At 36.7% G+C, this 17131-nt stretch overlaps 1 protein-coding gene across 1 annotated transcript in view; it reads left to right on the forward strand.

Annotated features, from left to right (window-relative positions):
- The window catches only part of Dmd (dystrophin), a 2157654-nt gene that overhangs the window by 1787872 nt on the left and 352651 nt on the right, over positions 1–17131 (forward strand). Inside the window, exon 61 of the mRNA XM_045140973.1 lies at positions 2015–2161. Coding sequence (XP_044996908.1) covers positions 2015–2161 — 147 coding nt within the window. The remainder of the gene's footprint in view (positions 1–2014; positions 2162–17131) is intronic.

Genomic DNA, 17131 nt, shown 5'->3' on the forward strand with positions numbered 1-17131 from the left:
TACAAAGTGGTGCATGCTTCTGGAGTTCAATTGCAGTGGCTGGAAGCCCTGACATGCCAATTCTCTCTCTCTCTCTCTCTCTCTCTCTCTCTCTCTCTCTCTCTCTCTCTCTCTCTTTTGTAAAAATATGTAAGTCATGCATGGAAGGCTAAGGCATGAGGGTGGCTATGAATACAAAGCTAGCTGAGGCTATATAGCAAGACTGTCTCAAGCAAATAAAAAATAAATTCGCAATGAATATAACAAAAGTAGCTCAACAGAGTGGTTGTCGCAATGTATTTTACCTAAGAAAAATCTGAGCCTTATTCTCCATACAGGACCACATTTTACTTGTGAGATATTCAGGGGGATTTGAGAGGATAATGCCATCCTTATTTCTATAGCAGCTTCCATTTGGAACTAGAGAATATGCAAGGGTTATAGATAAGTACAGTGGTTTTATCAACACAGGGGATCAGGCTAAGAAATAACACCTGTCCACATCAAATAAGCCAAACAGCACATTTAGTCAAGGCAGTGTCCTTGTACACAGAAATTGCATTATACAAACTGTTCTCCTAAGTGAGGGAATTTGTCCCTCAGATATTTCTCACTGGGACATTTGGATGCTATGCATCATGTTAAAGATCAATAAATGCCATCTTGATATGGGAGATATGATGCATGATAATATTCTCTGCATATCTGCATAGGGTTCCTCTGCTCAAGAGATCATCTTGATTCATTGCGTCAGAGCCTCCTGCTTTCTTGTTACAGAGACAGCCAAGAAATCCCATGGGAGCCTTCAGAAGTCATTGCTGCAAGGACTAAAATACCAAGAGACCAGGAAGTCATTACTAGACCTTGACAAAATGTCCTTCTTCTTAAATGAAACTCTTTGTTATATGGTTGTTGCAAAGTATGAATGCAGTATTTAAAATTGAACATATACATTTATAAAAAATAAATATGCATGTATTTCAGGTTCAGAGATAATAGGATTTAGAATCCAGTAGTACTTTATTTGTTCTGTTACATTGGCACTCTAAAATGTCTTTGGACAGCTACATGATACAGTAATTAAGAATATACACTCAGGACCAAGTACCTGGCTCAACAGTTAAAGAGTTAGAGGTACTTGCTTGCAAAGCTTATCATGTCGACCTAGGTTCAATTCACCACCCATCATGTAAGATGGGCATTAGTTGTTGCAGCAAGTTAACTAAGTAGACCTATACACACATGCATGCAAACACACACACACACACACACACACACACACACACACACACACGCACACACACACAAATAAATAATTTTGTATAAAAGAATATACACACTGGAGGCAGGAAAATCTGAATATATATCCTCAGTTACTCTATTTTACCCATTGGACATTTACAATATGTAATATCTCTGGAAGTTTATTTTCTCAAATGTAAAAATGATTTGCCAAGTATTAGCCTCATAGTGTTGAGTAGGAATGAGATTATTTTATGTTGATAGAGTTTATCAAAACCTAGGGAGTGCTTGGTAAATATTAGGTTATCATTATCCATCTATTAAAATGTGTACATTTCATAATAATACCCACCAGAGTATCTTTATCAGTTTGGGCATCACTAACAAAAATATGAAAAACTTGGCAACTTATAAACAACAGAAATTTATTTGTCACAATTCTGGATATGAGGAAGTCCAAGCAGAAGTCACTGCCAGATATGATGCCTGGTGACAGACACTGCCTCCCATGGCCAAAGGGGCTAACTAATCCTCTGATGTATCTTTTATAAAGTCAGTCATCTCAAAACTCACCTTCCAAAAGCGGCTGCCTCCTTATTCTATTGCCAGAGGTTATGATTTCCTTTTATTATTGGTATTTTTTTTTAGGATTTCAACAGAAAATATTGTGGAAACTAAGATATTCAAACTGTAACCTAGAATAAATATCACTAAAACTAGTAAGATGCCTTACAGTTCCAACATGTCTATATTTCCTTGTTTTAAATACTCTCATATCCTAATTTGGTTGTAGGCACTTCGGGGAGAAATTGCACCTCTGAAAGAGAACGTAAATCACGTCAATGACCTTGCTCGCCAGCTGACCACATTGGGCATCCAGCTCTCACCATATAACCTGAGCACTCTGGAAGACCTGAACACCAGATGGAAGCTTCTGCAGGTAGGCATATTATAAGCATTGTTATTCCTTGGTACATTAAGTAGCATACACATCAACATTAATTGTAAGGAGCACTAAAACTTCTCCATTTAATGCTCACAATGTTAGGATATGTTATATTGTCTGATAAGCCCTTATTTAAGTATTTTCAGATTACTAGTAGTTTGATTTTATAAATGTCTAAAGTTTAGACTTCAGTTTGTCTTGCAATTGTCTTGGAAAATAATGGTGAATCATGATTGAAGAACTCAATTGCTAGCAAGCAATTTCTTTGTGTCATTATTGCCTGGAATCTGAAAATATCTTTCCCTTTGGATCCTAATTGAAACAAAAGTCAAAAGTAAGGTATGTTATAAATTGTTTTATTAAAAATAATCATATCACTAACCTGCATGTGGAAGTTTTTCACACGTTTGTGTAATAAGTATAGCAAATAGGTATGTGCTCAAAGTTACATCCACTAGCTTTTTAAATTTTATTAATGTTTTCATTAAAAGATTGCACACAGACCCTCCCTCTCCCCCACTCCAGTTCTGCTGAGGGTCTTCTTCGATGAGGTTATTGGTATTGGTTGTGGGGACCAAGAGGCCTCAGTCAGTCTCTGAGGGGGTGGGGAAACATGGTGCTTTGGGCTATTCCCTCTCACCCTGAGGCTCTTACAATCTTTCCACTTCCTGTTCTGCAATGTTCCCTGAGCTTTGGCAGGTGAGATAGGGATTTAATTTAGTGTTGCTTCCTCTGTAGACCCTGGATCTCTGTTTTGTTGAGGTTTGAGTGACCACAATGTCTGTCCGCATTTCCCTGGAACTGGTTTTCGGGATAGCCATGAAAACAGTATTTATGTAACCGCTTCCTCTGTAATGAATTCTGAACCTGAGCAGATTAAGTGGAGGTGACCCATCTCATAGTAGATAGTTGACTCTCTCTTCTTGATGTACTGGTGTATCCTTGTTCTCCCCAATATTCTCTTCTTTCTGTAATATAGAACAGATTCTCCAACCCAAAGTGAGAACAGTTTGAATTAAAGGGAATAAGCCTGGTCATTAGAGAGATATATTATATCTACTAGCTTTTGGACCTTGGGAAAGTTATGTAAACTTTCTGTGTTCTATAGTCTTTCATGTGGGAAAAAAATGATAATGAATGACCCTGCAATGTTAGTTTATATTCAAATGACTAAGTCACAGCAAATGCAAAGTGATTGGAGCAGAATCTGCTATACTATATTCCATAATTCTAGCTCCTGGATTATGATGATGGTAACACAGGTTTTGGAATCTGACTTTTTAGCTGGGTGTACATGAGATAATATAACCTCGGTGGTTGTCAATCTTTTCATCTCCAGTAGTTACTATAATATTGAAAGGGCTCATTCATCTAGTTTTTAGAATAGCATTTGTCTTGTAGTAAGAACTCAGAAAATGGTCATGAGGGTGGATATATCTATGTTTTCTCTATGCAAAAGACACTGTTACATACAACTCCAAACTATAAAACTGGTTTAGTTATAAAATTAGAGAATCATTTTTGTCCTTTCTGAATTTCACAGGATGTAGATGATATGCTCCTGAGAACTGAGAGGAAACTTGGCTTAGAAGTATTTGAGCTCAAATTTTCAATAATAAAAATGGTAATGCAGATTGCTTTCACCTTGACAGTCCACATAAGAGTGTGATTAAAAGTCTTGTTTAAAAATTGTTAAATTTTAATATAAAGAAATTCCAAATTCAAAACTTCTTGAGCTCTTATATGATTTGATTTTTGTTGTGATAGATCATCTTGAGACATTTGTATGATAGATTGCTGCAAGTGGCATTGATTAAAACAGGGTAATATGGTTAAATGATTATATGTCTTTCTGTGCTATGTGCTTCATAGTGGTTGGGTATTACTAATATCTTATCAGTTGCATCCTAAGAATTTTTTTTTCATTTTAAGTATGAGTAAAGGAATGTAATATCTCCCCAAAAGTCAACTAATAGCCACAGTTGTACCATTCAAGGTCACATTAATATTTTGATTTTTCTAAAGATAATTGAATGTCAAATTTATTTTCAGGATGTAGTATAATGTTTCTGATACCTGCATGTAAATTTACAAATGAGGTCAAAGACTACATCTGATAGAAAGCATGTATAAAAGTCAGTGCTATGTGGAGCTGGAGATGTAGCTTGGTGATAATAGAGTATTTGTCTAGCATGTACTACTAGACCCTGGATTTCAACATTAGCAACACAAAAATAAATCAATCATGTGTGAACCATTCTAGTTACACTATTGGTATGTAGAATGTGAAAAAAATATTAATGGATTAATATGTATTCATTTAAAAGGGAATAAGCACATTATTATAACAATATATCTATATCTGTATATCTGGGAGACATACACATGGAACAATTTAATTTAGGTCTAATGAAAATGCTTCCTCTATTCATAAGACTCATGTGACTTGTGGGAATTATGTTACTCCTTCTATAGTTCTAAATTTAAACATTTTGCCCCAAGGCCACAAGGACACAGCCTTCTCACATTAAATCGTGTAATCAGTGTGTGGTTTATGCTTGCATTGTTTGTAGCAAATTTTCACATTTCTAATTTTCAGCATGACCTTAAGGATATGCTTAAAAAGTGTTTCTAGCAGAAAACTAATAAACACATGATTTAGTTTGCTCATAACTGAGTCAAATAGATTCCATACATTTCTTAAACCATAATTCTAACCACTCTGCTATGTAAGTCTAAGCACATGTGTATATGAGTTCATATTCAGAAAGGGAACACTGAAAAGAAAGAAGGTTTACATCAAACAACTTTTCCTGTTACTAGAAGAACATCTCAGAGTCATATGAACATTTTATTTTAGAAGCATACATGCAAGGCTAGAACATTATCCAGCTTCTGTGGTGGAAATCTTGTGCCCACCAACATGTACAAAAAATAGTATGTAAGAATTTAGTCAGGTGTAGTGCTATCTCCATTGACTAATATCATGCTTAAAACCAGGTAGGGTAAATTCATATTTGCCTCTGCTGGGACAAAGAAAAATGTAGAAATAGAGTTCAATTAGTAGAAAGGCAGATATAAATTTGAGAAAAAAAATAGTCCTAAATTTGGGCAAAACAATGTTATAGAAGGGAAAGTGTCACATGTTGTCAGGCTCTGTCTTCCTTCATATCATATTATCCTGGGTTTGGTTTCATGATAAATCAATTTTGATTTGGAAAGAAAGTTGCATCTGCAAGTAATATCAGTGTAAATGGTGGAAACACATAAGCAATAGAGATGTGACCGTCCACAGTAGAGTAAAAGCTAGTCATAAATTACCAGCATGTAGAAATAGAAGAGTATGTGCAGAAGGTTTCAAATTTATTTGGAATCTACAAACAGAAGTGTATGATATAGGTTCACCTGTTTGGAACTTCCTATGACAAGCAAATCCTATTTTCTCCCTCACAACTCACATTTGTATGGATGTCACTATTTGACCTTTTGGTAATGTGTTTACATTGTAGGAAAACATCATTCAAAGAGTTCTCTGTTACTCCCTCATTTAATCCTCACAACATCATTATTACATACTATAATTATGTATTATGATTATTCACTTTGAAATGAAAGGAAACACGGGGCTGGGGAGATGGATCAGTGGGTAAATGTTTACTGCACAGAGCCCATGTAAACATGCCAGGCATGGGAGTACACACCAGTAATCCCAGTACTCTGGAGACAGAGACAGGAAGTTCCTTGGGCCTCACTGGCCAGGCAGACTAGACTAATTGGTGAGCTCAAGCTAATGAGAGATCCCATCTCAATAGAAGGTAAATAGCATTCCTAAGGGTGATACCCAAGAATGACCTGCCTTTTACATGGATGTACACATACACACATGATGTGCACCCATACATACATGAACACAAAAATGCCCACACAAATATGCATTTTAAGAGTAAAGAAACAGACTTAGAAGCCTTGTGATACAACCATTATCACAGACGTTCTAAGTGTCAATTAATATCAGAATCAGTTCATCTAAACTATTTTACTTCTTCTTCTTAAGGTCCTGGTAGCAAAGGCTTAGTTTAAGGCTATTCTGGGCAGCATAATTATGAAATACTTTATTTTTACATATTTCTACTTTTTAAAAAAATGATTCTGAAGTATAAGAACTTTGAAATACTCTTTTAACAAACCAGTATACTTAATAAACCAGTTCCATGTACCCTTAAAAATTACATTTTGGGGCCTATAAAGCCTAACAATCTGGGTTTGGTTTACCAGTACCTACTTAAGCTGATGGCACAAAGTGACACATGCATCTGGAGTTCATTTGCAGTGGCTGTATGCCCTGGTAAGCCCATACCCTCTTTCTCCTGTGTGTCTCTCTGCTTGCAAATAAATAAATAAAATATTTAAAAATGAAAAAATACATTTTTATTGAAAAAATATTTTTAAATCATAAACTTTAAAATTTTTAAATTTTATAATTTATCATTGCCTTTAGAGTTCTGAAATTATATTAAAAGCAACAAACTAATTTTAATAATCAACTCTTGAACCAGAACTAATCCTAATATGTGATTAAGTAGAAATGCATATCAAAACCAAAAGGGGAGAAATTCAAAATGAAAGGTCTTTTAAATTTTGAAGGAATTCATACCCACTGAGTAGTTATGGCTATTCACTTCTTCACCAAGCACAAGGATTACAGAAGGAGTGGTCTACCATTTTTAGCAATCATAAGTAAGCCCACAAATAATCTAGAAGCTGAAAATATACTCTAACATAAAGAGTGTATACTTTACTGACCATAGGGACTTGAAAAAACTGAATAATATGAGGGAATTTCTAGGTATGAAATTCTCACAATATGTTAAATTACCTATACTTTGAAAGGGTTCCTATGATTCGTCCTAAGTCACATAGACATGAACATGCTTCTTTAGTACATCACTATACCAAACTTCTGTCACAGGGTTCTAGAATCCCATATTCCATATACCTGAATTCTTTATTATTTCTTCCTTGTTCTGTCATTTAGTCAGCACTGGCACTGATTAAGCATTTTTTATGCACCAGGCAGATATGTTAATCCTTTGTCCAAGAACACACTGATTAAAACCCCCTTTTCTGCTTATGCCATCTTAAGAAAGACTTTATAGATGTGTTTTATTACTCCAATAATGGCCAATCCCATCCTTCCCCCTTCTCCATGAAGCAAATCAAAAATATTTATGTTTCACACACTCAAACCAATAGAGTATTGTATACTCTTTTCTTTGGTGAGATGAGTTGTCTAAGCATGTCTGTTATCTGTAGATGACAATGATTACCTTCATCAACATTGAATATAAAAGCTGATTCTTTAACTATGTTTATAAATTTTGAATATTTTCTGTTTTCTAATGCTCCTTTACTAATTCCTTTGCATTCTGGAGTGTGTGTTAGGCAGGACACCTAGGTGAATTATACCATCTACTGCTGTAAATAATCTAAGCTTTTTACTACATAGGCTTCAGTTTTAGTAAGGGATAGTGCTACTCATACCTTCCTAGCATATTTTGTTTGGATTTTTTTCAGCAACAACACCTAAAATTATTATCTCTGTGAATAGACCAGAAAACTTAGTCTGGGGCCATGCACAAAGGAAATATATTCCTTATGTCAGCGCTTATCACATTTTAGTAAATATCATAATCACATGAAAGGCTGATTGAATCAGATTGCTGAATCCAAAGTTCAAAAGTTTCTAGACAAGGAGTGGAATCTGAGATTCTGCATTTCTAAAAGCATCCCAAATGATGCTGATGTTGTTCCATGGACCCCACTTTGAAAACTACCATTCAACATTAAGCACTTGTCAGGAGGTTAAGTACAGAAGGCAGAAAAAAAAAAAAGAAAAACATGTGACTTCTTCTGGGTACCTTGAATAGTTTAAACTCTGAGGAAATTAAGTATAACATCATACAGAATGCTCTATTGTAGGGAAGGGTTATAGTGTTGTACAACATAGAGACCTACAAATTTAACTTTTCTTTGAGTCAGAAGGAGAAGAATAAAAGAAAACTTAGAGAATGAAGGGAACTTTTATCAGAATCCAAGTAATATGATTTGTTGCTATATGGATTTATATTATTTACTTTATTTCAAATTACATTGCCTATAACTGTGTTATCCAATGTGGTAGCACATTTGGCTTTTGAGACCTTGAACATAGCCAGTACAAATAGAAACATGTTGTAATATAACATACACATCTGATTTCAAAGTCTTACTAGGAAAAAATGTGAAATATCTAATACATATACTTACTATTGGGTATATTTTGAAGAGATATTTTATGTACTTGTTTAAGTATAGTATTTCATTGTAATGTATCTCAAACATCTCTTTTTTATGGTCATGCAGACCTGGATGTTTTGCTATTAAAAATGACTGAAGGGAGCCTGTGACTTCAAGCAAATAAATAAATATTTGCTATTTATGATATGTCTACTAGAACATTAAACATTACATATGTAATGATCATTACATTTACCTTTGGTAGCACTAGTCTTTAGCATAGTTCTCCCAAACATGTGTAACAAATCTTTTAGGCAAAAGCCTACGTCAAGGCTCAGTCACAGGTACCTGAAACACCAATTAGAGAACAAGGATGTCAAAGAGCAGAGAGAGGAGATTCATTCAACCTGGACATGTTGAAAATAGAAGCAAATAAAGGCATCTAATGACCCCAAGTCCATTTGCTGCATACTGACAGGATTTTAGATTTAAACAGAAGGCAAGAGATAAACTGAATTAAGAAATCTGGTCAAGATGTAGTCCTGCCCATCAATAGCTCAGCTCTGGTCCTTCAAGCTTATCCAAAGAAGTCCTCATTGCTTGAGGGAACAGACAAATCTCAAGAGATGATTACTTCTGCTCCACAGTACAGCCCCCTCATAAGTAAATCACTTCTTAGGAGTGGGCTCCATCCTGTGAGATCATGCTGTGTTGTGCATCCAAGGTGACAGAAGAGGGAAAAATATGCACAGTGCCTTTGAAGAAAAATGAAGGAGATAGACAGACACAGTATGAACTGTTAAACTATCCTCAGAGATTCAGTTGGTCTTTGGTGAGGCCTGTGATTCTGCATGTCTATCACGTTCCCAGGAGAGACTTATTCTCTGACCACATAGAGAAATTTCTTTCCATACTATGGGTGATAGAATTTTACAGAGAACTATAAAAATGGATTTTTACATCAATTCTTGTGTGTAGAGATAAGACAAAATTGTCTTACCCATACGCCACTACTTCTTTTTATAAAGCACTTGTGCTGCTAAATTTATACGGATTTTTTTTTATCAGCGGGTCACTTTTTCTTCAATTTATACATACTAAGTAATACTTCTATTGCCTGAGGAATCTACTGTTTGGGGGAAGGTCAGTAAGGGTTAAAAACTGTTAGAAATGGTTGCTCCCCTCCACACACACAACCCCACATACTGCAATAAAATGTTTAAAAAAGTAACTAACACACATACTAAACTGGAGCTGACTGTTTGAAAAAGATTTCCAACGAAAGTCTATCCTGATGTGCCCACTGGCAGTTTTTAAAAAGCCAAGAGTAAAGGAAATGAAAAGAACAAAGAAGAAAAAAAGAATGTGTTTGTATTCTGAAAAGGTTAGGTCACAGAAGGATTTGTTGATACTAGGAATGGAATGACCCATGAAAAAGGACAATTAAATTCTAGGAAAACATCTTTTTTTTTTTTTTTTCAAAAGGAGAGAACAATCATTTATGCTTGACCTCAGGTCCTGTTTAAAAAAAAAAAACAGGAAGTGAACAAGGCCCTTGAACAAGCAAAGGGGAATGTAAATCTAGATGCTCTGAGTGACAGCCCCTGAAACACACTGAGGTCAGAGTGCAAGCTCAAGCTTAAGAGCATTTGGCTTCCAGTGTTTCTATAGTCACTTATACTTGATTCAAGAGGAATGTTGCTGCAATTGTCTAGGTAATGTTGAAGGTAACATGACACAGATGTCCCAAAGATCTGTCCTTCTCATCCTAAAAAAAAAAGGTGAAATTTTCAAGCTTATTCCCTACTAAATAAATAAATAAATAAATAAAAGACTTCGGGATGTATAGAAGCATAAAGAGCAAAATGATTGACAAAGGGAGTGTGACAAGAGGTAAGAAATTATATAAGATACGGAATGGAAAGGAAGCTGTCAGGAATCAAAGAAATATTTAGGAGTTTAAGAGAATGAAGGGTATATGTTTGGCAGAAAGTGTGTAAAGCGAGTGCTAAAAGGATGCTCAGACAGGAAATTGTTCTCCATAAAAGCATGAACACATGAGTTTGGATCCCCAGTAACCACACGAAAGCCAAGTGTGGTGGTGCACCTATAAGCACAGTGCTGGGGAGGCAGAGACCTGCTGAGTGGTGGAACTTGCTGGCATATTTGTCTAGCTGAATCAGTGAGCTCTAGTTTCATTGAGAGATTCTATCTCAAAAATTATTTTATTTATTTATTTGAAAAGGGGGGCAGATAGAGAGAATGGACACCTCAAGCCGCTGCGAATACAATGCAGACACAGGTGCCACCTTGTGCATGTAGCTTACATGGGTACTGAGGAAGCTAACCTGGGTCCTTAGGCTTTGCAGGCAAGCACCTTAAGTGCTAAGCCATCTCTCCAGCCTTATCTCAAAAACTAACTTAGAGAATGATTGAGGACGAAACTGGACCTCAGCTTCTGACCCCCACATGCACATATGTGCACAAACATCCATACACACCTGTGTACCCATAAACAGACAAACACCCATACTCACACACATGCATTCCATAACAAAGCACACACACACACACACACACACACACACACACACACACACAGAAATTTTATAAAGTAAACCCAAATCACTATGAAATACTTGTTAGGATATTTTTTTTTAATTTTTTTGTTCATTTTTATTTATTTATTTGAGAATGACAGACAGAGAAAGAGGCAGATAGAGAATGGGCCCTCCAGGGCTTCCATGCACTGCAAATGAACTCCAGACGCGTGTGCCCCCTTGTGCATCTGGCTAACATGGGTCCTGGGGAATCGAGCCTTGAACCGGGGTCCTTAGGCTTCATAGGCAAGCTCTTAACCACTAAGCCATCTCTCCAGCCCTTTAAATTTTTGTACATTTTTATTTATTTATTTGAGAGCAACAGAGAGAGAAAGAAGCAGATAGAGAGAGAGAGAAAGAGAATGGGTGCGCCAGGGCCTCCAGCCACTGCAAACGAACTCCAGACGCATGCGCCCCCTTGTGCATCTGGCTAACATGGGTCCTGGAGAATCGAGCCTCGAACTGGGGTCCTTAGGCTTCACAGACAAGCATTTAACCGCTAAGCCATCTCTCCAGCACCCTGTTAGGATATTTGATTGCTTGATCTTTATGTATAGTATTTGATTTCTAAGTTGGTTTAATCAATGCTTATTTTTGTTAATTCTGAGGTGAGGTATTATGGTAATAATGTTTGATACTATTTTTAAAATGAAATATGTCTCAATTAAATATGTTTGCACAGAAAGTTTACTTCCTTTTGCTTTTATTTATTTACTTTCCTTGTGTCTTTGATTCATTTCTAAAAATACATATGTAGTTCCGAATGTTTAAAATGGCTGTAGGACTCTTTATCTTCTTGTCCTTGCTTCCACAGCTGATGTTTACTCTTGCCTGCCATTTCTTCCTGCTTAATTCTTTGACACGGTCTTCTCTCTGCACACTGACCTCTGCTACCCTGGAGTTTGACCCCGCCCACGCTTTCTTCTACATTTGTTTGCACGGATTGTTTTCCGCCTTGCTTTTCCCATTCCCATGTCCCGCTGTGCGTGAGACACTTTGCCAACAGCTGCTCACAGTTCCCATGCTACGTCATGGCCAGCATTCAAAGAGCTGCTGTTCTCACATCTCCAACAGCAAGACGCCCCCTCTCCTCCTTCACTGAACATTCCAGCCTAGGGAAAGCAGAAAGAGCCCTCTTTCAGGCCATGTGAATAGTTGCATATTAAAGGCAACTCTGTTGGGAGAATAGAGAGAACTTTAAAAATTCAGAAATGCGAGTTTTGGATGACAAATGTCACAAAGTGGATTTCCAATTGCTGTAATTTATCTGATTAGTTCTTTGTTTTATAATTTCTATAATGTTCCTAAAATAATGGACATTATGATATGAATTCTCCTGTCACTTAATATACCAATTCAATACATAGATACAAAAATTAGCAAATAGAACTATAAATTAGAAAGTAGTTACACCGCCTTTTCACATACATGCGATAAACATCCGAAGAACTGTTTTTATTCATTGCTATGCGTTATTGAGATTAGTGCTGAAAACTTATCAACACTGACTGCCACTCACTAGTGTGAGCAAATTTACAGGTACTAATGCTTTTAGCTCTCTCAATAAGTCTAGGAGGCAGATACAATGTTTAACTTCATTTTATACATGAGAATGTGACTTGTCTAAGATCATAAAGTTGGTGAGATAGCCAGGATTTGAACTACTACCCATAGAGTACTACATTCCCGTGATACAATTTTGGGTTAACATGACACTATTTCCTCTTAATTTAATGATGTGAACCTTCCTGTAAACAAAAAGTCACTTGCCTTGGTATTTGTGAATGTGTCAAAAATCACATGTGGTGGAGGGGTTGGGTGTGGCTCAGTGATAGTGACAGAGTCTTTGCTTAGGCTGTACAGGACTCTAGTTTCTAGCTGTAAAATAAGAGAGAAACAGAGACAGAGGGGGATAAAGTAACATTTAAAGAAGTGTGCTGATTATGTAGATCTCATAACACAATCTCAGAAATGGCCTGGTTAATCCAGAGCCTAAATCAATCACAGCTCAGCAAGACTTAAATCAAGCTCTTTCTGTAGTGAGCAGAAACACTCCTTCACCCAGTTATCTATCCAAAAAATATATTTTTCTACTGTCTACTCTCTGCCAAAGTGTATGTATGGGGATACAGCTATAGAAAAATTCAAGTTTTGGTGGAAAAAAGACATATATTTTTTTAATCTCTCACATCATAATTAGAAACTTTATTAAATATCTTGAAAGAAAATGCATGACTCTACTAAAGGATACAATGCAGATGTTGGGGGGGAGGGTGTGTGTATGTGTGTGTTCATTCATATGACCTGAACTTTGAGACTAACAAACTGAACAGAGTAGTATAATTCCAGTATATAAATTTAAATTTTATTTTTATTTATCTTTATTTATTCATTTGAGAGTGATAGACAGAGAGAGAGAGAGAGAGAATGGGTGCATCAGGCCCTCTAGCCATTGCAAATGTACTCCAGATGCATGTTCCACCTTGTGCATCTGGCTTACATGGGTACTGGGGAATAGAGCCTTGAAATGGGGTCCTTAGGCTTCCAAACAAGCATTTAACTGCTAAGCCATCTCTCCAGCCCTCCAGTATATAAATTTTAAAACTAGGAATCATTTGAAGTAGTAGACTAGAGTTAGTATACAATTAAGTCTCATCCACAGAAAATTTTCTTTCATTACCACAAAGAGAATCCTGTTCCCTTTTTTAGTGGCACTTATGAAAATCTGCAACTATGTGTTTGGCAACTTGTTACTGAGTCTCTCTTTCCCACTGGCCTGTCAGCTCCATGAGGGCAGAGTCCTGAATGCCGTATCTACCACCACATGATGGGTATTCAACAAAATATAATGAGTAGGAGAATGTATGAAGCTAAGTAAAAGTAAGCATAAAGTTATATCCTACATAGAGTATTAGAAAACAATGTTATAATTTCTAGAAAAAGTAATACTCATCGCTCAGCATGGTGGTTCAGGCCTTTAATCCCAGAACATGGGAGGCAGAGGTAGGAGGACTGGGACTACAAAGTTTCAGGTCAGTCTGGGATAAAGTGAGACCCTATTTCAAAAAACAAATATTGAAAAACTTAGTACTCATGTCTACTTGTCAATCCCTATGCTAAGTAGCATTAAATTTTTTTTTAAAACCTCCAAGAAAACATGATTGATTAAAGAAAAGAAATATCCTTTACTCTGTGGCAAACGTGGTCACCTGTATATTAGACATGTATCATTAATGATCTGTGTGCTCAAAATCAATGAAATATATTGCTACCTTTAGAGGAAAATGAGATTGAATAGCTTCCCCTCTGCTTTTCATAATAGATTTCTGGAAATATAATCAACTTGTACATATTTAAAGTGTATAATTTGATAGCCTGACAAAGCGATTCATGAAACCATTACTGTTACTATATTCAGATTAAAGAATATGTTCATTACTCCAAAGTTTCTTTATGCCTACTTATTTGTTATCTGTCCCCTGCCACATTCATTTTGTAATGAATTTGTATTTCTTAGTGAATATGAATAAAATATTTACTATATACTTTGGGTTTTCTCGGCTAGTATACTTATCATGAGATTCATTTAGTGTGCTACATATGTCAATGGTGTACGGCTTTACTTCTTTTTATTGCTGAGTAGTATTCAATTGCATAGGTTGCAATCGAATTGCAGGGTTTTTTTTAAATATTTTATTTTTATTTGAGAGAGGGAGAAAGGGAGAGCGAGAGAGAATGGGCACACCAGGGCTTCCAGCCACTGCAAACAAACTCCAGATGCATGTACCACTTTGTGCATCTGGCTGAAGTGGGTACTGGGGAACAAGGTCCTTTGGCTTTGCAAGCAAACGTCTTAACCGCTAAGCTTCTCTCCGGCCCAAATTGCAGTTTCTTTATCCACTTATTGTTAATGGACTTTGTGGTTGGTTCCACTTTTAAGCTGATATCGGTTACTTTTTCTTATTGCTGTGACGAATTGCCTTAAAAAAAAAAAAGCAACATGAGGAAGGAAGTGTTGATTTTGGCTCACATTTGGAGGCCATAACCCATTATGGCAAGGAAGGCATGGCAGCAGGACAGTGCAGCAGCTGGTCATGTTAAGTACGGGGGCGGACAGCAGAGAGAGAGATGAATGCTTGCCTTGTCCTTTTTCCCTCTTGATTCAGTCTATGATCCCATCCCATGGTTGATGCTATGCATGTTGAGAGTGACTTTTCCCTCACCGACACCCTCTGAGAAGTGTATCTGTCAGGTGATTCCAAATCCAGACAAACTGACTATAAAAAAGAGCCATCATAGGCTATTACAAATAAAGCTGTGATGAATACCCATGTACCAATTATTTTATAAACATAGACTTTTATTTCTCTTGTATCAATTCCTCGGAGAACAGTCACAGAATATTATTGGTGTGTATATGTTTAACTTATGAAGAAAATGTCAAACCGTTTTGCAATGAAGTTAAACCACTTAACATTCCACCCAGAAGTTTAGGGTAGTCCCAGTGCCTTCACATCCTTGCCAAAATCTAACACCGCCAGCCTTTTAAGTTGTAGCCACTTTGTTAGACTTGTGGTGGTATCCCATGGCTTAAATTATCATTTCCCTAATGACACACTAACTTTCTTATGGCTATAGTTGTGGCACAGTTTTTTTTTCCATATTTTTACTTTTAACTGTGTCTCCATATGTAATGTGCATATTTAGGAGATGACATATAATTTTTTAAATTATTTTATTTGACAGAGAAAGAGGGAGAGAGAGAGAGAGAGAGAGAGAGAGAGAGAGAGAATGGGCATACCAGTGCTTCCAGCCATTGCAAACAATCTCCAAACATGTGCACCCCCTTGTGCATCTGGCTATCGTGGGTCCCGGGGAATAGAACCTGGGTCCTTTGACTTTGCAGGCAAACACCTTAACTGTTAAACCATCCCTCCAGCCTGATTACATATAATTTGATCTTGTGATTTTAAAATATAATCTGAGAGTCTCTTTTATATGGAGATATTTAGACTGTTTATATTTTGTGATTATTTATGTGGTTACATGGAAATCTCTCTTTCATCATGCTCTCTTTTCTCTGCCTTATATGTTCTATGCTTGTGCACCTTTTTTTTTAAAGTCTAATAAAAGCCAGGTGTGGCGGCATGTGCCTTTAATCCCAGCACTTAAGGAGGCAGAAGTAAGAGGATAGCTGTGAGTTCAAGGCCAGCCTGAGATTGCATGATGAAATCCAGGTCTGGTTTAGCTAGAGTGGGACTCTACCATGAAAGGCGGGGGGGAGAGAAAAAGAAATCTAATCAAGTATTTTCTATAAGTCTACTTCACCACCTATGTTGGTTCAAAGCTGTTTCTTTTCTTAGCTTACCTATTGCTATAAGCTTTATGTTAGAAACCTTTAACTTGTTGCAGTATATATTCAAGTAATGTTGCACCTCTATGCATGCTAAAGCTGGTTGTTCTGTAATGTGTGTAGTTGTTTTAATGCTTATAGTATATATCTTGAGCCTTTATGGTTTATCTTAAAGTAATAACAGAACCCTTTATGTATAGTCTAAGAATCAAACAGTGTTTCCACTTCACCCCTTCAAAACTGTTTGATCCTTGGAGATCTTGCTGTCATGATCCATTGAGATGAGGCCTAATTATTTCTCATGGATAAGCCAAGGTCTCTCTGTGTCTCTACCATTGCCCTGTGGATCATGAAATATCTCATCTAACAAGTGGGAAATTCATCTCCTCTCGTCCTTATACAGGGAAAGTATACATATTTTTGGTTTTTTGCGGTATGGTTTCATTCTAGCTCAGGCTGACCTGGAATTCACTCTGTAGTCTCAGGGTGGCCTTGAACAAACAGCAATCCTCCCACCTCTACCTCCGAGAGCTCACTCCTGTCAGTTTGGCTACCATCATGAAAACAAATGATCATAAATGCTGGAGGGGATGTGGTAAAAGAGGAACCCTTCTACACTGTTTGTGGGAATGCAATCTGGTCCAGCCATTGTGGAAATCAGTGTGGAGGTTCCTAAAACAGCTAAAGATTGATTAAAGGCATGCACCACCACACCCGGCTCAAGGTGCAATATAC

The sequence above is a fragment of the Jaculus jaculus genome, chromosome X, assembly GCF_020740685.1.
Source record: "Jaculus jaculus isolate mJacJac1 chromosome X, mJacJac1.mat.Y.cur, whole genome shotgun sequence".
Classification (NCBI taxonomy): domain Eukaryota; kingdom Metazoa; phylum Chordata; class Mammalia; order Rodentia; family Dipodidae; genus Jaculus; species Jaculus jaculus.